Source organism: Leucopleurus acutus (genome assembly GCF_964270905.1).
Source record: "Leucopleurus acutus genome assembly, chromosome: 2".
NCBI classification, from domain to species: domain Eukaryota; kingdom Metazoa; phylum Chordata; class Mammalia; order Artiodactyla; family Delphinidae; genus Leucopleurus; species Leucopleurus acutus.
Genome location: NC_139143.1, coordinates 14,881,237 through 14,906,742, shown reverse-complemented (window position 1 = coordinate 14,906,742; position 25,506 = coordinate 14,881,237). Strand labels below are relative to the sequence as shown.

The 25,506-nt window shown below is 38.3% G+C and overlaps 1 protein-coding gene across 1 annotated transcript in view; it reads left to right on the top strand.

The window, feature by feature from the left end:
• Nucleotides 1-25,506, top strand: part of USH2A (usherin) — a gene marked incomplete at both ends in the record, with an annotated part of 783,425 nt that overhangs the window by 452,750 nt on the left and 305,169 nt on the right. Inside the window, one exon of the mRNA XM_082834448.1 lies at nt 7,987-8,166. Coding sequence (XP_082690574.1) covers nt 7,987-8,166 — 180 coding nt within the window. The remainder of the gene's footprint in view (nt 1-7,986; nt 8,167-25,506) is intronic.

The following is a 25,506-nucleotide window of genomic DNA, read 5'->3' as shown; positions in this document are numbered from 1 at the left end:
ATTCTTCTCCAAAAACATAAACTTTTTGTTTGTTTGTTTGGGGTTTTTTGTTTCGGTTTTTGGTTTTTTGTTTGTTTGTTTTTGTTTTTTTCTTTCAAATGTTTATTTGATATTGGAGTATGGTTGATTTACAATGTTGTGTTAGTTTCAGGTGTACAGCAAAGTGATTCAGTTATACATACACATATATCTATTCTTTTTCAGCTCCTTTTCCCATATAGGTTATTATGGAGTATTGAGTAGAGTTCCCTGTGCTGTACAGTAGGTCCTTTTTGATTATCTATTTTATATATAGTAGTATGTATATGTTAATCCCAGCCTCCTAATTTATCCCTCCCCCCGTCTTTCCCTTTGGTAACCATAAGTTCAAAAATATAAACCTTGAAAGTTCACAATTTATTCCTAAATCTCTTTCCAGCAAGGTGATTCATATCCGTAGCTTAGAACCTGTAACACACAGACTCTAAGATGGCATCTGATTATCTCCTCTTCCTGGTACTTATGCCTTTGTCTAATCCCCTCCCCTTGCATGTGGTCAAAACCTGTGACTTGTATTTAACCAATAGACTATGGCAAAAGGGGATGGGCTGTTAGTTCTGACAGTGATACCTAAGATTGTAAACCACCTTGCCAGGAGACTCTCTCCCTTGTGGGCTTTGATAAAGCAAGCAGCCATGTTGGGGAGGCCCATGTGGGAAGGAATAAGGGCAGCCTCCAGGCAATAGCCAGCAAGAAAACGAGGCCCTCAGTTCCAACAGCCTGCAAGGAACTGAATGCTGCAACAACTACCTGAGCTGGAGGAGATCCTTCTCCAGTAGAACCTTGAGATAGGGCTATAGTCCAAGGCAACACCTTGTTTGCAGCCCTTTTGAGACCCTGAGCAAGAGGACCCAGGTAAGATCTGCCCAGACTCCCGACCCACAGAGACTATGAAATAAGGAGTGCATGTTGTTTTGAGCTGCTCAGTTTGTGCTAAGATGATGACACAGCAATAGATAACTAGCCCAGGAACACGTGACTCCATGACTGCAGTGAATAAAGCTGATAGAATCGCCAGCAAAACATGGCATAATTCTCACCCAAATACTGTGCTCCGAAAAATCCATGTTCTCCTTTAATGGAGGCTCTGTCTCGAGCATGTATCTAAGCACTGAAACTAAGATTCCAAACATTTCATTAAGAATTGGTGACTGACTCTGTTCTGTGATTGATGCTTGTTAAGTTCTCCATCTGATACCAGTGGTACTCAAGGCTCAGCATGGTCAGTGTGTTTAGTAAGGCTCTCCTACAACATCTTCTGTTCATTGATCAGTCAAGCTCATGTCTGTCCAATGTTTAGTTTGGAATCTAGAGACCACTTTCTGTGGGAGCCTATTTTCCCAAACGGCTCTTGGCTAATTGAGATAATGGCAATTGTTTGTTCATTTTGACAGTGTGTCCAAATGGGGGAAAAAAAAGGTTAAAGGAGAAAAAAAATCTGACTTTTCAGAGCACAACATAGTTGATAAAAATGGACCATACTTCCCTAATTTACCATACACATAATCAATCTCTGAATTCACTGTGTATATATAATTATTTTCTGATGTTAATAAAATAAGAGCATTTAGGAAATCTGACTGTGGTACATAGAGCAAACCTGATGAAAAGACACCATGCCCCAAAGGACTTTAAAAAATGGTATTTAAAATATTTAGAAGGGTAGTCATGCAACTTTGGTATACCCTTGCCCACACATTAAAAAAAAAAAATCAAAACAAAACAGAAAGATCCTTAATATCTATAGAACTGTTATTGCTCTTGTATGAGCACAGACTCAGGGCAAATGTTTCTGAAGCACCTTGTAGTGAATTGATGAAATACTCTATGTATTTATTCCCTGAACCACAATTGTCCTAACAGTAGAATGACAAATTTAAAAAGGAATCAAAGAAGTACGGCTTTTACTAGATGACAACTAATTAAACATCCCATTAGAGTAATTACAATAATGGTAGAAGTATGGTGCATTAATAGAACACTGTCCTCAGAGCCCTAAGTGCTCCACAGGCTTTTTTTTCTCTTTCAAAGTGTTCTGTGGAGAAGGCAGCTATGTAGGTAGAGATCTATAAAGGTTTTCTACATTGACAAAAACTTAAAGACAGGAATAGGTCCTTTTACCTATATAGTAACTTAAGCAGATACTTTCAGATTTCTACCAAAGTGAGATCTGTTAGAATAATGAAGTCTGGAGGGTGCATTTGCATCATGGGTAGAATAATTTGAAATAATCTCCTTAGAAAGAAGAAAAAAAAGGGACTTAAATATTAATATGTGTTATCTAGATGACCTAGAATTCTTAGCTCCCATTAAAGGGCATTTTGGCCACATGGCCCCAATCTGTGATCTGCCATTCAGTGTCTTTTGATTTGGGGATTGGCAGAATTCTGTAATGATGAGGTGAGGCTGAACAACACTAAAATTGAGACCCCAATACAGGAAATAATATAGCATTTTCTTTTTCCAGCCAGAAGTGGGAAAATTAGTCAACACCTTTTCTACCATAAGGTGTAATTGGATTCAGAAAAAGGCTAACTTAAACAGGACCAGGTCTGACATGCAAAACCTCACACGATAACAAGAAGGAGTTTGGTTTGTTCGCTGTCATTCCTTATTATGATCTTTGTCATGAGAATGGATTCATGTTGTGCCATTTTCTGTTCTTGTTACAATCTTTGTCACATGAATAAGATATCAGGATGTTAATGCCTGGCATACAGTCTTCTGTGTGTGATGATAGTTACAAGACTACGCTGACCTTTGCAGTATTCTGTATTCTGATTGGCTGTTCATTTCACCTCTTTCCCACAAGTTAATAAGGCTGTAAAAAGGAGAGAACTGAAACGGCCAGCCAGTTAAGTTATAGAATATTGAAAAGGTCAGAGCAGTACAGCACAGAGGAAAAAAAAAATTATGGAATATATGGTGCATTAAGATGCTTGTGACAATGATTATAACAAGAATCGGAAAGGATACCCATTTATGTTATTTCAATCTAGAGAACCCCATGGGATGATATTCCCGGAATAGCCATCACTTACGCATCTGTGAATCATACATGTGAAAATATCTGTTTATACTGGTTTTGGCTTAAAAACTAATTATATAGAAAATATCCTACTATTCAGCAATAAGAACGTTAAAAGTAAGATTTTATGCTTAGAAATGGGCATTCATGTTGTTCACATTTTAGTAGGTCTTTGTATTTGAAACTGAAGGAAAACTTCCTTACATGTGAAATCTGTTGGGCGTGTGAGATTTATTTTGATTGTTTCTTCATTTAATACTTTTTTTCCTCAAAATAAAATAGAAAAGTAGGACTGAAAGAATTAACCTTTTTGGAAGTCCTTTAGAAAGTGGAATATTCTGAAATAGCATTGAGGATTTTATTTTAAAATTTTGTGTGAGCTATATGAAATATGTTTCTTCCTTGTGATTGCATGATACTGGCCAGTGTACAAAGAATCCTTCCTTTCCACTGAATCCTCAGTGGAGAGAGAAAGGAAGGGAGAGAGACATTTAATTCAGAAATTCTTAAGTTATTGTTCTCAGGTGTGCAATAATGTTTATTCATTTTTTACACACTTCATGGTTTCATTTATTATAAAGTCTAGAATGAGCAAAAAAAATTTATTATGATCAAAATCAGAAATATATAGGTGCATATATGTCCATAATTATTATATATTCCCGATGGAATAACCTGTTATCATTTTTAAACGTCTCTCTTTATCCCTAATAACGGTTTTTGTCTAACAGTCTATTTTATCTGATATTACTATAGCCAATTCTCTTAGGGTTGCTGTTTGCATGATATAGCTTTTCCTTTTCTTTCCTTTTTTTATTCATTTTAAAAATTATTTTTATGCATGTTTTAAGTTTTCTTATAGAACAACGGTACTAGATTTTGTAGTCTGTTAAGACAGTCTGGTTTAAAAGTCAGGTTTACACTTTCTAAAGATGCATTGTTTCACTAATCGAGTAAACATTGTACAACCCAAAGCTAACATCTAAATGCATCATTAATAAGAATGTCAAATGCAACCTCATTATTTTTGCAAGCAAAGAAAATGAATTTTGATCTTTACTTTAAGACCACCTTGAACATGGGTCAAATAACCCTAAAATCAGTAGTTCTGCATACTTCAGAAGAATTTCCGTGTGATTCCTGATACCCTCTGATGTTATACTTCAGTAGTTCTGGAGTGGAACTCAGGTGTGTGAATGTTTATGAAGTACCCCCCAGGCGATTTTGACGTGGATGAGCCCTGGAACACAGGTACAGACAGTCCCACTGTGTAAAGAGTTTAGTGCAATCCCCACTTAAAGCCCGATGGCACAGACCACAGCCAAAGAAGGTGGACGATGGGGGGCTCTGGTTCCAGAACACAGAATCTTAACCGGGCCTGCACCATCCACTGATACTCACAAATAGGGTCAGCGCTGAGGCCGACCAGACAGGAGTGGTCACCTGTGATAGGACGTGCTTATCGCTTGAGCATTTTCTAGCTTGATTCTTGAGGCTGAACCAGCAGGGCTGCCTTTTCCAGCCCACTGAAAACAAAGTTTATGCAGAGAAAAGTGGTAGAGCCCAACCCTCTCAAAAGGGAGGATCAGAGGACCTGCATTTTTAAGATTTTTTTCCCCCAATATTTAGGAGCCCAAATTGGGAAAGTTCAAAGGAAGAAAGAGAAGGCAGGGAGAATGAAGTGGAGAAGAGCTGAAACCTCTGGATCCTGTTCTGGTTTTGAATCTGGAGACTTTTGAGCTTCAGCAAGGGTTGAAATCCTGTCATTTGCTCCAGGTCTGTGAATTGAGTTGTATGTTAGTGGGGCTGAGAGAACATTTGACTCACTCAGCTGCATGCTTCCTGGAGATGTACACGTTCTTTTTTTCAGCTGAACGAAACGGTTATGTAATTGCATCCTTCTCATAATTATTGAGTAATTATATACTTCTTATAATTACTGAGTAATCATTGTTCTATAACTAGGACTTAATGTTACAACTAATTGTATAATTACCATGTATTAATGTTATCTGGGAAACTTAGAATAAAGTGGTACTTAATATATTTCCCCCTGCCATGCCATTTTCAAAGCTGGCAATAGTGTTCGTTTTACAGCCTGAAATGTGCTTCAAAGACAAACAAAATACAAGGGAAAAAAACCTCACCAATGTTTTCATAATAGATGTTAACTCATTGAGCTTACGATTGCACCAGGCTTAAAATGTGTAAAACTGTATTCTCCTGGCTTATTTTTATAATTTTCATTGTTGTTTTGCAGCTTACCGTCTTTTGTAAGATGTGTACAGTTAGTACTACTTTAGAAGCAATAGAGCATCTGTCTGGGTCTCCTGGGATAAACTGACCTTTTTGAAATTTTACAGCTGGGCATGTGACAGTAGCAGCAATTGTTTCAGCTATAACTGAAAATGTTTTTAAGGAGCTAGGCATTATGGGAACTTGAGAAGATCTTCAGATGTGGATAATGAAATTTGTCTTAGACCATGGTTAGAAGGGATTCATATTAATCTTAACCAAGTTTCTTGAGTGTAAGAACTATGTCTTACTTGTTTGGTGCATACCGTTATCAGCACCTAGGAAAGTCTACTCCCTGCGTGCAGCTGGAGCTCAGTAATCAAGTTGACCTGTTGTAAAGAATCTATGAAAGCTAGTGTAGCGTAATTTGGAAATGTCTTTTCAATGCATTAGGAAATTAGCAACAGCTACTTGTAGGTTTCATAACTTCTTCACATATATATTTGTGTTGTCTATTCAAATTTGGGGAACGTAAAACCATTCTTAAGCTGTGAATATGTCTTTATCTTGTTTTACCAAGCATGAAAAGAAATTATTAGTCCCATGTTTTAGCCCATCAGTACCATTTATTTTCTTTGGAACAAACCAGTCCTTTGCCAATTTCAAGTTCAGAGTAATAAATTCTTGCACTAACTAGGGGTTTCTTCTGTTCATGAAAAACACTTAACCTACCTGTGTATTTTGCAGCAATAAAATTCTCAGCTAAGTTCTCCAACACAAAGTTATTATAAGTATCTTTTTAAAAATTTGATATATTTTTAAAGTTACCCTTGCCCATGCTCATAACTAGATATGAGTTCCTCTTTTTATCATTTGATCTTTATTAATTTTAGAGTTTGAAATACAACCTGATGGAACAATTGCCCAGTGGTAGTGAATGAGATTAGTGTTGTTTTATTAATTGAAGAACCTTAGGATTTTGATTAATAATATATTGTTGGATGGATGTGGGGGGGGGAATATAGTAGGTAGGTAGTTGAGAAAGTAAAATACAGAGTGAATAATTCTTAAGCACTTGCTAGTTCTAAACATCTGCCTGGAATGTATCTGCTGTATGGATTACAAGAAACAGTAGTATTCTTAGCGGCTGTTGATGAACATCTGCTGTAAAGAAATCCCACTTAACCTTGGTAATAACATGGCAATTGAAGGAGTACTCTCATTCCTAGTTCACAGAAGAAAAACCTGAGGTTCAGAAATATTAAGTAACTTACAAAGAGCACGCTACTGAAGAATAAGGACAGGCTCAAATGCAGAAACTCTTTGATCACCAAATTTATGTACTTTCCTTTGCGCCATACTCTACTAAACTATGTAAAAATATACTATTTTTGTAAATACTGTAACTATTAAATTTTGTCTACTGTACAATACAAGATCACTTTTCATACGTGACCATATTTTACCTTTTAAAACATTTAAACAATAAAGATTATATCCGTATCCAGGGATCTTGAAAATATGCTTTCCCCTTGAAGTCCAGCATCATGTGTGTTTTCTGTTTGCTTATATTTTGTAGAATTTATGTGGGAAAAATTAAAGGTACATAGTAAAAAGCGTTTTGGCAAAGGAAGAACACTACTTGAAGTAAATATTGCTATTCTTAATTGTTTTTTCTGTGTTTTAAGAGTAAGTATAACTAAATTTTACCAAATTAAGCAATATTTTGAAAAATTTGCCTCATGGAAACTTTTCAGGAAAGCATCTATCATAGAAAGTGAAATAAATGTTACAATACAGTTTTCGGTTGTAGCCCTATTTTTAAGCCTAATTTCTAACTCTCCTTAACCTTGAATGTAACCCAGTTGCCTAGAAGAGGGAGATAAAATATTGTTATCAGACAGCAGTATTTTCCTATGTCCTAGACATGCTAAGATTTGAGAATGGGTTTGCTGAAGTTTTGGAAGCATGGTAGTGGTAGGACGTGGTGATGCCTCGTGTATGGTGATTCTTATATACAGGTAGGCAACCTCTGCATTTACCCATAGAGCTAAAAAAAATAGATCTTCTAATCAAAGTGGACACATATTACTTCCCATCCCTAGTGGCTTTTCAGGATATTTTGACCAAACCTGATTTAAAGAGGCATTAGATAGAAAGCAGTCAGCTCACCTTTCAAGCGAAATGAGCAGAAAATACACCAATTGATAATAAATGAGACACATGCATTTGTGTGTACTGTTTACATCCAGAACCATTCCATTTGGGGGAAAAGAGTATGACTTCTTTCCAGTCCGCACATCAAAGAAAATTCAAGGATTTAAAAAAAAATCTCAAACAATTGTAAATAATCCATTAAGTGATCAATTTATATATCTGCCCGTAGTTTTACTTATAGGCATGATACTTGTGGTTAGGTTTCATACTGTCTTAGACTATCGGTCCAGTTATTTCAATCCCTGTGCTAAATAGATTAGAAAACATAATATTAACTGAGGTAACCCTTCGGTCACAAAATAATAAAAGTATGCATGTTGATAATAGCACATGTAATGTCTCTCGGGGCATTGATATATAGTTCTGTTTAGTACCGTATATTTAGAAACCCAAGAAAATATTCAAATAATAGCAGGAAAGAATCCTTAAGTAGGCACCAATTTAAATATTTTTCTTCTTTTAATCAGCAGACGACAACTACACTCTTCTGAATGGCACACAAGTCATGTACAGTGGTGAAGAGACCAGCCTTTCGGTGCTCATCGATGGGTTGGTTCCTTTTACTAACTATACAGTACAAGTGAATGTTTCAAATAGCCAAGGCAGCTTGATAAGTGATCCCGTAATGATTTCAATGCCGCCAGGGGGTAAGTCTATGAACAACGTTGGTATCTAAATGTATATAAATGCCCTAGAACTAAGTCTCCACTGAACACCTTGTTTATTGTTAGAATTAACTTTTTCTGGTTGTTTTTGTTCTTGTTTGTTCTGTTGAGACCCTTTTCTTGAAGTTGTTTCATTGAGACCACTTTCATCTCGCACTGAGTCTACATGTATGTGTATGTACACACATGTATCTCTTGCTTTATGCATGTTAAGAAGACTGGAAAATGCTTTTTTGTCTGAGACTTCATTTAGATTCAAAATTTATGTTTTCCATTTGTGGTTTAATTTTCTCATACAAGTGGTTCTCATTCCTGGTTTTTTGTACAACTAGTTTAGAAGTATATCTAAACCTCTCATTTGACAGAAAAAAAAAAAAAAAGGCAGAGTGAGGGTAATAGAATAGGAAAACTCTATTCACACCACTGGAAAAACATCTTTAAATTCCATGTCCTAATGATTCGAGTTCAATAGCGTCATTTTCACATGTGAAATGCGACACAATCTGGCTATTTTTAACTATTTCTATGAAAAAAGATTGACTTATTCAGAATTATTGTGATCTGCAGTCAACTCCACCCTTGTTCTAACTATTTATGGGAACTAATTATTAAGAAGAAAAATCTCCCTTAGATTGATATGTACAGCCCTTGAACAGAAAGCATGCCTCAAACTAATAAGAACATGATTCTCGATTTGGTGTTTAGAACTGTATGTTTTTTGAAAATACCAAAGGAAAAGGACCCTAGGACACCCCGTGTCGGCCTGTAGCCCAGCTTCAGGTTCCAGTGCGTTCTGTACTGAAGGATGATGTCCTTACCACATTAAGAGCATTCTGCAGGGCTGGATAAAATCCCTCTCCAGCCGTAAAGAGCATAAGAGCAACAAAGGTCTCCTCACCGGAGGAAAATAAGGGTTAATCTACAATTCGTATGGAACTGTCCAATTCCTCTTGGAAGAGGAATTCTTCCACTTCCAAGGAAGAATTCATTACCTGCTGTGTCATAAAAACCACTCACTATTATCTACCTTTTATGACATTATAAGAATTAATGAATGGGTATTTACCAAACAATTGAAACTCTAAATGGCTGAAGCCACATTGTTTAAGAAAAGAACACTTTGAGAGCGACTTTTGGGGCAGATCAACTCAGTTGCATATTGTATGAACAAATAATAAAGAAGGGAATTGAATTTAGGTGGATGCCTGTTTAAGAACTGAGACCAAAAAGTCAAAACAAAACAAAAGAAACTTTGGGTATTCCTATCTTCATTTTTCACTGTAACCCAATATGCTTGAAGGGATAAAAAATTGGGATGACTCTATACCTTAATATATAATACCCCTTGTTTATATTTAGGTATTAAAGAGTGATTAGTGCTTTAATGGAGATTTTTCCGTGCCATAGTGACATCTTAACAGAATACGTGGCATATTTGAGTTACAGACTCATTTTCTGGCTAAACACTGATTTAGATAGTTTGTAATTTACAGCAATTTACATTGCATTCATAAAAGGGGTGAATTTAATCCATTGTCTGTATGTTTAGGAATGTATGGCCTAATAATTTATAATATATGCGTGTGTGTATCTACGATTCAGTTAAACACAGCAAGCTGCCATTATTAACTCAATATACACTGTGCGAATATGTCTGTCAGTGGGTTAGTAGAAGGGTTAATATCGTGCAAACAGGAGGAAACTGAATATTGTTTTACGGTGGTACGGTTGGACTGAAGTCAACTGCTGAGTCTTATCTTCATCTCTGCTCTGTGGTTGCTTATCCACGTCATTATCATAATGCTCCGGAAGCCAGCACTCTCTGGGCATCATGCGATCGTTCACTTCATGTCCTCAGAAATCCAGAATTTGGGAGATGGCCCTCCACCAAAAGAGGAAGCAGAATGTCTTCGAAGACAGACAGTGATTTCCTCAAGTTTATTACAGCCATTAGGACATACATCTTTTCATCGTTAGATTGTTGTTGATTACAATTAGGAAACTTACAGCTTTGAAATTATCTTTTTTATGACCTTGTGGCAGTTTAAAGGTGATACCTCATTGATTAAATAGGTTTTAGTTCATGCTTCCTTTTACTTAATGATCTGAAAACAGATTATCCTGATTTACACATAAAATCATGCTGAAAAGCATGTGGCATTCACTAGAATATGTGTGTTTAAGTAGAATTAAATTAGTACTGAGAGTTATTAAAGAAATCTTCCATGCCTTTATCCAGTGGACTGTGTTTCATACTGAAATGAATAATAAATGAACCGACGCACAGAAGCGAACCAACTTATGGGCAGAGAAAGTTCTATATGCTATTTACTTTTCCATTATATTTGGATTGTTATCATTATTGCCATGTCCTTGATTTCAGTATTGGATCTTTTTTATGGTGATCTTGAATTCCTACTATCTTTCAATGCTGAATTATGCAAGATCTGTAATAACACCCTTAGCTATGTTTTCTTTCTAGGGTACTTTAAAAACATAAGAATAGAAAGTCTGGGCAAGGCAGAACTGCTAATTGTTTTTCTTTATCAAGTGTTTGCTCTCACATGTGGCTCAGAAAAACTTCTTTTACCCCCTTCATCTGGCCAAGTCCTACTCACGTTTTAGGTTTCAACTTGGAAGTCGATCTATCGGGAAGTCATCTTTTACCAACCAAGGCTGAGATAGGGCCCTTCTGTATCCCCAGGTTCAATCACATTATATTGAAATCGCCTGTCTCATCTGACTGTCACAGTCACTGGTTATAAGAACCTACACAGCAGGGACTATTTCTTATTCACATTTTTACCTTCAATGCCTAGACCAAACCTGACACATGGTAGGTGCATAGTGAACAATTAGTGAGTGAATGAGTAAATAAATAAATCAGTCAAGATAGCTTAATTACCAGTTTTAAGTTGTAAGCTTCTCATTGTTCAGGCCTGCTCAGACCTCATCTTCTACGTGAGCAACCTTATAGCCAGCTGTGGAAAAGGTGACCTCCTCTGTATAAAATTGTCCAGCGCAGAAATGTTGCGGCCATGCAGCTGTAATTGTTAGCCCAGGCTATAAGAAGGGCAGGAGTATTAGAAGTAAGAAATATTCTCAGATTGTACTAACTCATCACTCTGGTTCCTTTCCTATTGTAGTTACTTTACTTAGGTAAACATAGGATAACAGACGTTGGTTAACACTGGAATTTGGGAGAGGTGAGGGGACATAGCACAAAGAATTTTACCCTGGTACATCATCTCTTAGTTAATGGTTATGAAACATCTTATTTGATACTAGCTCTCTCTGTTTTCTTCTGATGAGAAAAATGATGATTAACGTGCAGTTTTGTGTCTGCCAATTATACCTCAATAAGGCTGCGGAAAAGAAGTCCAACAATACCTAATTTCAAACCCTCGTTAGTTCTGTCAGATCTTCCTTGTTTCGTTCATGTTGTTTAATCAAATTAATCGTATTAAAAAAATAAAAGTCTTAACTTTGACCAAAGAAAAGGAAAATATGATTAAACAATATGATAAACACAAGTTATTCTGAAGATGGAAATTAAGACAAGTGAGATCATGAGACCAATAGCTCAGCACATAGAAGGACAGAGGCAAATCCCTATAGCTCACATTTTTTATTTTAAAAATTCACTTGAAATATTATTTGGTCCACTGGAGGAGTTTGGTCTTTTGTTTTGTTTTCTTCTTCAATTATGTAGCGTATCCTTACCCACTTGTGTGTACTCAGGCTTTTGTATTTCTACAATTACTATATTTTTAGGTTGTTTGTAATAGCGTAATGCTCCTATTTACCACTAAGATACTCTTAGAAATGAAGAATATATTGAATCCAAGCTCTTGAATAGCATTATACTGCAAGTTCAAAAGTTCCAGGAAAAGAATTAAAAAAATAAAACAGACTCCAAATGTTAATCCATAAATATGAAACTTTCTTATGACCTTTACCCCTTCAAGGTCTGGAGTTACTAATGGGGTTAGTATTTCAACTCTTAATGGGGCTCAGTGCATTAGTGTTTTGTATGCATGGAATTCAGCATTCAGTTTAATAAGTGGTTGACATTGGTGATGTCCCTTAATTTGCTTAAATCTAATTGGCTCTTTTATCAGTCAAACCTGTATGGATTGGCAATTGATCAGAAAGGGTCAGCCATGACTCTGCATGTAGTTAAACGATGGAACCACTAGTTAAAGTCACAGTTGCATGATAATAAGCAAGGAAGAACAAATGAGCTTAGAGGAAGAAGCCAAAGAAGCTTAGAAGTTTTGCAGAATCTTCAAGTTCAGAACAAAGGCATTGTAGAGTATATAAATTTTAAATACACTGCATTTTGCCTCCAGACTTAAACCTTTTTTTCCAGATGAACTGAAATCTTGTCTGAAACTGTCTTTGTTACATCAAAGAACTACTCAGAAAGCTAAAAGAGACAGAAGAAGCATAAAAGGGCATAGTTTAAAATGATTAGTGACAAATTCCATACTGACGGGCTAGAAACAGATTTTTTATGAAAGTTTTATATTTTTCCAGAAGAAATATTTTTCTTCTGTTTATCTTTTTCTGAACTGCTTTATTGTCACAGTGAAAGGAACTCGGAACTTAATCCAGTTTTCTATGACAGTAAACAATTTGTCATTTACACCTTAAAATTGGTAAGAATTATTATAATCTACAAACTTCATAAAAATACTAGGCTTGAGGAATGTATTCCTTTTCCAACGATGTGATATCAGAAAAGCAAACACTACAGGAAGCCAAATGGTTGTGAGTGGTTTCTTAGAGTTTATTTAATTTCTCTCTCCTTGTCTTGACCTCCCCTCCAACCTAAAACATCCATGAAAGAAAAGGAGTGAAATCCATTTGGAATTAACACTTAGACACATTGTAAAAGCATAGACTTTGGAATCCTACAAACCTGGATTTGATTCCCCTTCTTTCACTCACTGGCTGAGGGACTACAAGCGAATCCACAGACCTCTCTGAGCTTCGTTTTGTTCCTCTGTTAAACAGGCATGATGATAATTACCACCTGATAGAGGATTCAACAACAGTTTATGTAGCACGCTCAGCACAGTGCCTGTCTTGATGAATATTTGGTGCTCGTTATTTTCTTTGTTCCTACTAGGACTCTTTTCTGGCCTCTTGCAATATTGTGATCTAAAGTAAGAAATATATAAGTGGGCTTGGTACCTGTTTCTGGCACAGAGCTCCTAAATCCCTTGGAATTTCCTAAGCTCGGAGAGCCATAAAAGTCTCTTTTGTTATGCTGATGAGATGCGTTCTGGAAAGCGCCCAAGGACAGAGGCGTGTTGCCAGAGGAGCCGACCACGTGGTTGGAAGATTGGAACTTTCAATCCCACCCACTCCTGACCTCTTGGGAGGGGAGAGGGACTTCAGATTGAGTTCAGTCCCAAATGGCCAATGAGTTAATCAGTCACGCCGCTGTGATGAAGCCTCCATAAAAACCCAAAAGGATGGGGTTCCGAGAGCTTCCAGATTGGTGAATACGTGGATATTGGGGAGAGTGGGGAGTTCAGCAGGGCATGGAAGCTCCGCGCCGTTCCCCACATTCTTTGCCCTGGTGTCTCTTCCATCCGGCTATTCCTGAGTTGTATCCTTTGTAATAAATCAGAAACCTAGTGAGTAAAAGGATCTCCTGAGTTGTGTGAGCCACTCTAGCAAATTAACAGAACCCAAAAAGGGGATTGTGGGGACCTGATTTATAGCCGAAGTATAGGTAACAACCTTGACTTGCCATCCTGAGTTGGAGGGGGATCATTGGAACCTTCCATTTGGTCAGAAGCACAGGTAACAGTCTAGGCTGTGAATGGCATTAGAGGTGGCAGGCAGGGGGACTGGAAACGAGCAGTCTTGCGGGACTGAGCCCTTTCCCTGTGGAATCTGATGCTATCTTCCGGTTGATAGTGTCAGAATTGAGCTGAATTGTAGGACACTCAGCTAGTGTCCAGAGCTTGGCTTAGTGACATGCGGGGAAACCACCCCGCCCCCCAAACACTTTGGGATTGAGTGTGCAGAACCCTTTTACCTCCAAAGGCTGGAAAATGCCCTGGAGGGAGGGCAAGTGAAAATCACAGTTTTTGACACATGCTGGGGAGACCAGGATAATTTTGTCTGGCTACGTCTCTATCCCTTCCTACTTTAAGCCCTCAGAGTGACATAGGTGACATAAATATGGCCAGCCCAATAGCCCTGCTCAGGGGTGGTTGTGATGTGTATTGGATGATGAAGCAAGAAGGATGAGAAGTGATTTTCCGTTTGAAATAGCTTAAATATCTACCTCTATGACCTCCGGATCATAATTTTCAAGTGATTTTTACATCAAACTCTCATTGCTTATCTTGGGATTTCAACGGGCAGAAAAGCAGCACATTTTTTCTTGATAGATTTCTCTTCTGTATTCATACTGAGCCACTTATTAAATACAATTTTTCGGATTATTTTTTCATTTCCATTATATGTATATTTTTATTCATAAATAAATGCTTTTATAACTTTGTTAATGCTAGGCCAAGAGAGAAGAATTTTTTTTGGTAATGTTTTTTCACCTTTTCCAAATTTTCCTCACATACATCTTTTTTAAAAAGTTAAATCTTGCAATTTATTTCATTTTCAAAAATGAAAAAAAAAAGTTTATTTCATTTTTCACCAAATAGGAAAGCATAGTAATTGTTCAGTAAATGCACTTTTGAACAACTAAGTGAAATATTTGCTTTTTAAAATGTAACATATATTTTTTGCCCAATAATATTGCTAAAAGAATAATGTCACCCACTGATTTTTCAGAGATCCAACTGCTGGATTAATTTTCTTTTAGATTTTAAAAGACTGGAATTCTCTTTCAGTTATGTATTACTGTGTACTCAAACCATCTCAAAGACTTAGCAATTTAATACAGCCACTCTATTATTTCTCGTGATTGTAGGTAGTTGTTGTGTGGGGAAAATACAACTAAGTCTACTGGTGACCGCAAAACTTAGCCTTTGGACTAAAACAGTTGACTATCCTTCCTGGTATGTTACAGAGTAAATGGAAATTTTTTTTATTAATCCAGCAAGTCAGTTAAGAGTAGGTAGGTCAAGAGAGTACCAACTATGCAACAGAAGGAAAGGAAATGCTTTAAAGGAAGCAGAATGATGATTGCCCTGGGAGCAGCCTACACTCTTAGGAGGGGCGGGACAGTGCTATCAAATCTCTTAGGTTAAATGTTACAATAGCTTTGCCTTTAAACAAAAGAAAAGAAAGGAAAAATAAATCATTGACTAGAGTCCTTCAATTGATTAGGGACTGAGTCTCAGACTTGTGGTATGACTTGCACAGTAAACTTATTTTTCTCCTTCACTTTCTAAAGGAAAGAACTGAATTTTCTTTCCTTTTTTCTCATCTCACCTGAAAGCCCTAAGACCTCAGGGGAGTGGACGGTAGGTAGCGCTATGGGGCAACTATAGGGAAAATGATGTCATTTTTAGAGAGGATGCCCAAGAGAATTAGGAGCAGTTAGAAGCCCCAAAGTCAGGGGTAGGCCAAAAAATAAATGAGTAAACAAGAGTTGCAAATTCAAGCTTCATTTTATCTTACACTTTCTCTGTAACTGTAGCAATGAGAAGTATAAAATATTGCCATGCCTTTTCAAATCTGTTCAGTACAACGTCAAGATGCTAGTTTTTGGTTTTTTTCAATGAAATTAATAATCCCCCAAAATGTAAAAGTTTACTTGCGGTGTGCAAATATAGATACCATTAGCACATGTTTTGCATTTTTCACCTGCTCTGAATCTACTTTGAATTATTTGCAAGATGTAAGTTGAAACTTCAAGGTGCAAGTGGCCAGGAGATACTTAAAAATGGAAAGAATGCAAAGGGCTCTAAATTTAAAAAAAATAAGCTGTAGGTTAGAAATTGAAATAAACAAAAGGCCAAGATGGTATCTTACCTTATACGGAGGGCAGAAGGAAAGATGAGTTTAGCTGCCTTTTATGATGTAAAAGCCACAGTGAAGACGTAGGATTGTGGGGAATAGCATTCGTTACAAGAGCATTCTACAGCATAAACACACGGTTTGTCTTTACCTTCAGCATATTAAAAGCTACACGATTTATATTACAACCAGTTCATGTGAATCTTTAGAACACTTGTACAGAATGTTCTACTTCTGTGTGTGTCTTCCAAATGTGCTCTTTTTCCCCTGGAAAAATCAACCCATTCAAAGTGATGAGAGAGGCAAATTCAATGAATAAAAAGTCTCTAAATTCTTAGTAAAAGAAACAATGTGCTTTTGGAAACACATACCAGGGCCATTTAGTTGAACCTGTGCCTTCTCCCAAGTAGAAGAATAAAACCAAATGTATAGCTGCCCCTATTTATAACTGTCTTAAACAAGCTCTCATCCCTTTGTGAAAAACCTTACCTTTACCTTCTTAGAACTGATAGTTTACTTACCCTGCTCTGTGTCTCCGTGTGTGTTTGTAAAATTACATAAGCCAAAGAGAAGGAAACATTTCTATTTTACAACTCGTGGAATTTTCCTCACTTTCCATATTCACCATCTTGGCAACGAACGTCCTGCTTATAAAAACATTGTAGAAAGAAACTAACTTCTGAGCCAGGAAGAAGACGAGGGAACTTTGAAGTGTGCTTGCTGTGGACTCAACAAGCCTCTAGCAAAGGGCTGCCAGCCTCCCACATTTGCATACTCTCCTGTGGTTTGTATAGAAACACACAGGCCCACACATACAATTAAGTGCCATCTTTGCAGCATCCTGGCGCAAGAGACAGACGGAAAAAAAAAAAAAATCACACACTTCTACTTTACCAGGGGAGAGGGATGGGAAATATCCCTTTAAGTTCCATTGATATTGAAAGATCATATTTTTAAAAAGAATAAGTACAATTCCCCTTTCTGTTTTTTATTTTTCTCTTGGAATAAAGGTTTATCTATAACTTTAAGGTTAAAAAAAATCATGTCTGTCTGACTGGCTCTGCAGTTTGAAAGCAACTTGAAGTTTTATTTGAATTCTTATAGTGCCCTGAAGAAAGTTTTGCTTTTTAAAAAAAAAAAAAAATCTCTAACTCTTTTCTTTTTCCTTTGTTATCATAGATGGACGCTATGCCTGTCTTGCATAAAATTCTATGAGCATTTACCTGTCTGCATAATTTTTTTTTACATCTTTATTGGAGTATAATTGCTTTACAATGGTGTGTTAGTTTCTGCTTTATAACAAAGTGAATCAGTTACACATATACATATGTCCCCATATCTCTTCCCTCTTGCGTCTCCCTCCCTCCCTCCCACCCTCCCTATCCCACCCCTCTAGGTGGTCACAAAACACCGAGCTGACCTCCCTGTGCTATGCGGCTGCTTCCCACTAGCTATCTATTTTACATTTGGTAGTGTATATATGTCCATGCTACTCTCTCGCTTTGTCACAGCTTACCCTTCCCCCTCCCCATATCCTCAAGTCCATTCTCTAGTAGGTCTGTTTCTTTATTCCTGTCTTACCCCTAGGTTCTTCATGACATTTTTTTTCTTAAATTCCATATATATGTGTTAGCATACGGTATTTGTCTTTCTCTTTCTGACTTACTTCACTCTGTATGACAGACTCTAGGTCCATCCACCTCCTTACAAATAGCTCAATTTCATTTCTTTTAACGGCTGAGTAATATTCCATTGTATATCTGTGCCACATCTTCTTTATCCATTCATCCGATGATGGGCACTTAGGCTGTTTCCATCTCTGGGCTATTGTAAATAGAGCTGCAATGAACATTTTGGTACATGACTCTTTTTGAATTATGGTTTTCTCAGGGTATATGCCCACTAGTGGGATTGCTGTGTCATATGGTAGTTCTATTTTTAGTTTTTTAAGGAACCTCCATACTGTTCTCCATAGTGGCTGTACCAATTCACATTCCCACCAGCAGTGCAAGAGTGTTCCCTTTTCTCCACTCCCTTTCCAGCATTTATTGTTTCTAGATTTTTTGATGATGGCCATTCTGACTGGTGTGAGATGATATCTCATTGTAGTTTTGATTTGCATTTCTCTAATGATTAATGATGTTGAGCATTCTTTCATGTGTTTGTTGGCAGTCTGTATATCTTCTTTGGAGAAATGTCTATTTAGGTCTTCTGCCCATTTTGGGATTGGGTTGTTTGTTTTCTTGTTATTGAGCTGCTTATAAATTTTGGAGATTAATCCTTTGTCAGTTGCTTCATTTGCAAATATTTTCTCCCATTCTGAGGGTTGTCTTTTGGTCTTGTATATGGTTTCCTTTGCTGTGCAAAAGCTTTGAAGTTTCATTAGATCCCATTTGTTTATTTTTGTTTTTATTTCCCTTTCTCTAGGAGGTGGGTCAAAAAGGATCTTGCTGTGATTTATGTCATAGAGTGTTCTGCCTATGTTTTCCTCTAAGAGTTTGATAGTTTCTGGCCTTATATTTAGGTCTTTAATCCCTTTTGAGCTTATTTTTGTGTATGGTGTTAGGGAGTGATCTAATCGCATACTTTTACATGCACCTGTCAAGTTTTCCCAGCACCACTTATTGAAGAGGCTATCCTTTCTCCACTGTACATTCCTGCCTCCTTTATCAAAAATAAGGTGACCATATGTGCATGGGTTTATCTCTGGGCTTTCTATCCTGTTCCATTGATCTATCTTTCTGTTTTTGAGCCAGTACCGTACTGTCTTGATTACTGTAGCTTTGTAGTATAGTCTGAAGTCAGGGAGCCTGATTCCTCCAGCTCCGTTTTTCGTTCTGAAGATTGCTTTGGCTATTCGGGGTCTTTTGTGTTTCCATATAAATTGTGAAATTTTTTGTTCTAGTTCTGTAAAAAATGCCAGTCGTAGTTTGATAGGGATTGCATTGAATCTGTAGATTGCTTTGGGTAGTAGAGTCATTTTCACAGTGTTGATTCTTCCAATCCAAGAACATGTTATATCTCTCCATGTATTTGCATCATCTTTAATTTCTTTCATCAGTGTCTTATAACTTTATGCATACAGGTCTTTTGTCTCCTTAGGTAGGTTTTCTCCTAGATATTTTATTCTTTTTGTTGCAGTGGTAAATGGGAGTGTTTTCTTGATTTCACTTTCAGATTTTTCATCATTAGTGCATAGGAATGCCAGAGATTTCTGTGCATTAATTTTGTATCCTACTACTTTACCAAATTCATTGATTAGCTCTAGTAGTTTTCTGGTGGCATCTTTAGGATTCTTTATGTATAGTATCATGTCATCTGCAAACAGTGACAGCTTTACTTCTTCTTTTCCGATTTGGATTCCTTTTATTTCCTTTTCTTCTCTGATTGCTGTGGCTAAAACCTCCAAAACTATGTTGAACAAGAGTGATGAGAGTGGGCAACCTTGTCTTGTTCCTGATCTTAGTGGAAATGGTTTCAGTTTTTCACCATTGAGAATGGTGTTGGCTGTGGGTTTGTCATATATGGCCTTTATTATGTGGAGGTAAGGTCCCTCTATGCCTACTTTCTGCAGGGTTTTTTATCATAAATGGGTTTTGAATTTTGTCGAAAGCTTTCTCTGCATCTATTGAGATGATCATATGGTTTTTCTACTTCAATTTGTTAATATGGTGTATCACGTTGATTGATTTGCGTATATTGAAGGATCCTTGCATTCCTGGAATAAACCCCACTTCATCATGGTGTATGATCCTTTTAATGGGCTGTTGGATTCTGTTTGCTAGTATTTTGTTGAGGATTTTTGCATCTATGTTCATCAGTGATATTGGCCTGTAGTTTTCTTTCTTTGTGACATCCTTGTCTAGTTTTGGTATCAAGGTGATGGTGGCCTCGTAGAATGAGTTTGGGAGTGTTCCTCCCTCTGCTATATTTTGGAAGAGTTTGAGAAGGATAGGTATTAGCTCTTCTCTAAATGATTGATAGAATTCGCCTGTGAAGCCATCTGGTCCTGGGCTTTTGTTTGTTGGAAGGTTTTTAATCACAGTTTCAATTTCAGTGCTTGTGATTGGTCTGTTCATATTTTCTATTTCTTCCTGATTCAGTCTTGGCAGGTTGTGCATTTCTAAGAATTTGTCCATTTCTTCCAGGTTGTCCATTTTATTGGCATAGAGTTGCTTGTAGTAATCTCTCATGATCTTTTGTATTTCTGCAGTGTCAGTTGTTACTTCTCCTTTTTCATTTCTAATTCTATTGATTTGAGTCTTCTCCCTTTCTTTCTTGATGAGTCTGGCTCATGGTTTATCACTTTTGTTTATCTTCTCAAAGAACCAGCTTTTGGTTTTATTGATCTTTGCTATCGTTTCCTTCATTTCTTTTTCATTTATTTCTGATCTGATTTTTATGATTTCTTTCCTTCTGATAACTTTGGGGTTTTTTTGGTTCTTCTTTCTCTAATTGCTTTAGGTGCAAGTTTAGGTTGTTTATTTGAGATGTTTCCTGTTTCTTAAGGTAGGATTGTATTGCTATAAACTTCCCTCTTGGAACTGCTTTTGCTGCATCCCATAGGTTTTGGGTCATCGTGTCTCCATTGTCATTTGTTTCTAGGTATTTTTAAATTTCCTCTTTGATTTCTTCAGTGATCACTTAGTTATTAAGTAGTGTATTGTTTAGCCTCCATGTGTTTGTATTTTTTACATATCTTTTCCTGTAATTGATATCTAGTCTCATAGCATTGTGGTCCGAAAAGATACCTGATACAATTTCAATTTTCCTAAATTTACCAAGGCTTGATTTGTGACCCAAGATATGATCTATCCTGGAGAATGTTCCATGGGCACTTGAGAAAAATGTGTATTCTGTTGTTTTTGGATGGAGTGTCCTATAAATATCAATTAAGCCCATCTTGTTTAATGTATCATTTAAAGCTTGTGTTTCCTTATTTATTTGCATTTTGGATGATCTGTCCATTGGTGAAAGTGGGGTGTTAAAGTCCCCCAAAAATGAATGTGTTACTGTCGATTTCCCCTTTTATGGCTGTTAGTATTTGCCTTATGTATTGAGGTGCTCCTATGTTGGGTGCATAAATATTTACCATTGTTATATCTTCTTGGATCGATCCCTTGATCGTTATGTAGTGTCCTTCTTTGTCTCTTCTAATAGTCCTTATTTTAAAGTCTATTTTGTCTGATATGAGAATTGCTTCTCCAGCTTTCTTTTGGCTTCCATTTGCATGGAATATCTTTTTCCATCCCCTTATTTTCAGTCTGTATGTGTCTCTAGGTCTGAAGTGGGTCTCTTGTAGACAGCATATATATGGGTCTTGTTTTTGTATCCATTCAGCCAATCTGTGTCTTTTGGTGGGAGCATTTAGTCCGTTTACATTTAAGGTAATTATCTATATGTGTGTTCCTATTCCCATTTTCTAAATTGTTTTGGGTTCTTTATTGTAGGCCTTTTCTTTCTCTTGTGTTTCTTGCCTAGAGAAATTCCTTTAGCATTTGTTGTAAAGCTGGTTTGGTGGTGCTGAACTCTCAGCTTTTGCTTGTCTGTAAAGGTTTTGATTTCTCCATCAAATCTGAATGATATCCTTGCTGGGTAGAGTAATCTTGGTTGCAGGTTTTTCTCCTTCATCACTTTAAATATGTCTGCCACTCCCTTCTGGCTTGCAGAGTTTCTGCTGAAACATCAGCTGTTAACCTTATGGGGATTCCCTTGTGTATTATTGGTTGTTTTTCTCTTGCTGCTTTTCATATGCTTTCTTTGTATTTAATTTTTGACAGTTTGATTTTATGTGTCTTGGCGTATTTCTCCTTGGATTTATCCTGTATGGGACTCTCTGTGCTTCCTGGACTTGATTAACTATTTCCTTTCCCATATTAGGGAAGTTTTCAACTATAATCTCTTCAAATATTTTCTCAGTCCCTTTCTTTTTCTCTTCTTCTTCTGGAACCCCTATAATTCGAATATTGGTGCGTTTAATGTTGTCCCAGAGGTCTCTGAGACTGTCCTCAGTTCTTTTCATTCTTTTTTCTTTATTCTGCTCTGCATTAGTTATTTCCACTATTTTATCTTCCAGGTCACTTATCCGTTCTTCTGCCTCAGTTATTCTGCTATTGATCCCATCTAGAGTATTTTTCATTTCATTTATTGTGTTGTTCATCGTTGTTTGTTTCATCTTTAGTTCTTCTAGGTCCTTGTTAAATGTTTCTTGCGTTTTGTCTATTCTATTTCCAAGATTTTGGATTATCTTTACTATCATTATTCTGAATTCTTTTTCAGGTAGACTGCCTATTTCCTCTTCATTTGTTAGGTCTGGTGGGTTTTTATGTTGCTCCTTCATCTGCTGTGTGTTTTTCTGTCTTCTCATTTTTCTTATCTTACTGTTTTGGGGGTCTCCTTTTTGCAGGCTGCAGGTTCGTAGTTCTGTTGTTTTTGGTGTCTGTCCCCAGTGGCTAAGGTTGGTTCAGTGGGTTGTGTAGGCTTCCTGGTGGAGGGGACTAGTGCCTGTGTTCTGGTGGATGAAGCTGGATCTTGTCTCTCTTGTGGGCAGGTCCACGTCTGGTGGTGTGTTTTGGGGTGTCTGTGCACTTATTTTGATTTTAGGCAGCCTCTCTGCTAATGGGTGGGGTTGTGTTCCTGTTTTGCTAGTTGTTTGGCATAGGGTGTCCAGCACTGTAGCTTGCTGGTCGTTGAGTGAAGCTGGGTGCTGGTGTTGAGATGGAGATCTCTGGGAGATTTTCGCCATTTGATATTATGTGGAGCTGGGAGGTCTCTTGTTGACCAGTGTCCTGAAGTTGGCTCTCCCACCTCAGAGGCACAGCACTGACTCCTGGCTGCAGCACCAAGAACCTTTCATCCACACGGCTCAGAATAGAAGGGAGAAAAAGTAGAAAGAAAGAAAGAGAGAGAGAGAGAGAGAGAGAGGGAGGGAGGAAGGAAGGAAGGAAGGAAGGAAGGAAGGAAGGAAGGAAGGAAGGAAGGAAGGGAGAAAGGAAGGAAGAAAGGAAAGAAAGAAAGGAGAAAGGGAGGAAAGGAGGAGAGGAAGAAAGGAAGAAAGAAAGAAGGGAGGGAGGGAGGAAGGAAGGAAGGAGGGAAGGAAGGAAAGAAAGAAAGAAGATAAAATAAAATAAAGTAAGATAAAATAAAATAACGTTATTAAAATAAAAAATAATTATGAAGAAAAAAATATTTTAAAGAAAAAAACAAAAACGGACGGATAGAACCCTAGGACAAATGGTGGGAGCAAAGCTATACAGACAAAATCTCACACGGAAGCATACACATACACACTCACAAAAAGAGGTAAAGGGGAAAAAATCATAAATCTTCCTCTCAGAGTCCCCCTCCTCAATTTGGGATGATTCGTTGTCTATTCAGGTATTCCACAGATGCAGGTACGTCAAGTTGATTGTGGAGCTTTAATCCGCTGCTCCTGAGGCTGCTGGGAGAGATTTCCCTTTCTGTTCTTTGTTCTCACAGCTCCCGGGGCTCAGCTTTGGATTTGGCCCCGCCTGTGCATGTAGGTTGCTGGAGGGCGTCTGTTCTTCGCTCAGACAGGACGGGGTTAAAGGAGCAGCTGCTTCTGGGGCTCTGGCTCACTCAGGCCGGGTGGAGGGAGGGGCACGGATGCAGGGCGAGCCTGCGGTGGCAGAGGCCGGCGTGACGTTGCAGCAGCCTGAGGCGCGCCATGCGTTCTCCCGGGGAAGTCGTCCCTGGATCCCGGGAACCTGTTAGTGGCGGGCTGCACAGGCTCCCCGGAAGGGGGATGTGGATAGTGACCTGTGCTCACACACAGGCTTCTTGGTGGCGGCAGCAGCAGCCTTAGCGTCTCATGCCCGTCTCTGAGGTCCCGCTTTTAGCCGCGGCTTGCGCCCGTCTCTGGAGCTCCTTTAGGCGGTGCTCTTAATCCCCTCTCCTCGCTCACCAGGAAACAAAGAGGGAAGAAAAAGTGTCTTGCCTCTTCGTTAGCTCCAGACCTTTCCCTGGACTCCCTCCCGGCTAGCCGTGGCGCACTAGCCCCCTTCAGGCTGTGTTCATGCCGCCAACCCCAGTCCTCTCCCTGCGCTCCAACCGACCGAAGCCCAAGCCTCAGCTCCCAGCCCCGCCCACCCCAGCGGGTGAGCAGACAAGCCTCTCGGGCTGGTGAGTGCCAGTCGGCACCGATCCTCTGTGTGGGAATCTCTCCGCTTCGCGCTCCGCACCCCTGTTGCTGTGCTCTCCTCTGTGGCTCTGAAGCCCCCTCCGCCGCCCGCAGTCTCCACCTGCGAAGGGGCTTCCTAGTGTGTGGAAACCTTTCCTCCTTCACAGCTCCCTCCTGCTGGTGCAGGTCCCGTCCCTATCCTTTTGTCTCTGTTTATTCTGTTTTCTTTTGGCCTACCCAGGTACGTGGGGGGTTTCTTGCCTTTTTGGAGGTCTGAGGTCTTCCGCTAGCGTTCAGTAGGTGTCCTGTAGGAGTTGTTCCACGTGTAGATGTATTTCTGGTGTATCTGTGGGGAGGAAGGTGATCTCTGCTTCTTACTCTTCTGCCATCTTCCCCTCGTCCTGCATAAATATTTTTACAGAAGTGAGACAACTTCTTTATATATCTTACGTACTTAAAGACCATATTTCCAATCTCTTTTCCTTAAGAACTTCAAGAAGATTCTAACTGTATCTCTACAAAGAGATATAGATCAACCAGAGTCTAAAGGTTCTCTACAAACTTAACGAAGTATACGTTGTGACGGCAGTGAGCAAACAGCCACTATGATATTCATGATTATGAATTAACTGAGCTAAAGGAAAATAGAAATGTGAGGGCGTCTAGTGCACATTTTTTGACAGCACTCCTCTTTACACTTTGATCATCTTGGAACTTACACCATCTTCCATTTTTACTTAAATGTTTCATGTGTATGTATCATGCTTATCTGCTGGAGTATAATTCCTTGGCAAGGGCAGAATGAATGGATGGGTGGTGATGGAGAGAGGACTCGTAGTTGATTTTCTCTCTCTCTTCTCTCACTTGCTCTCTCCTCCCTCCCTCCCTCCCTCTCTCTCTCCCTCTTTTTCTTTCTTTCTTTTTCTTTTCTTTCTTTCCAGATCCCTCTCACCATTTACATTGCCTCTGGGCACATTCTACTAAATTAGCAGTGCTGTAACAATGGCCTTGTGTTATTTTTGCATCCAATATGCCATCACCCTTTCCATCCTCTTTTGCTTACAGTGCTCCAGTTTCCCTCTGGGCACCCTGGACCCTCCCATGCTAAGAACATCATAAGCCCCTGGCCACAGTAATTGTTTTCAGGGATTACAGATGTTCCAGTCAGAGTCAATGAGATGCAGCATAGCCAACAGAGGCATATGTCATGCCCTGGATTTTAACCTGGGATTCAGTTG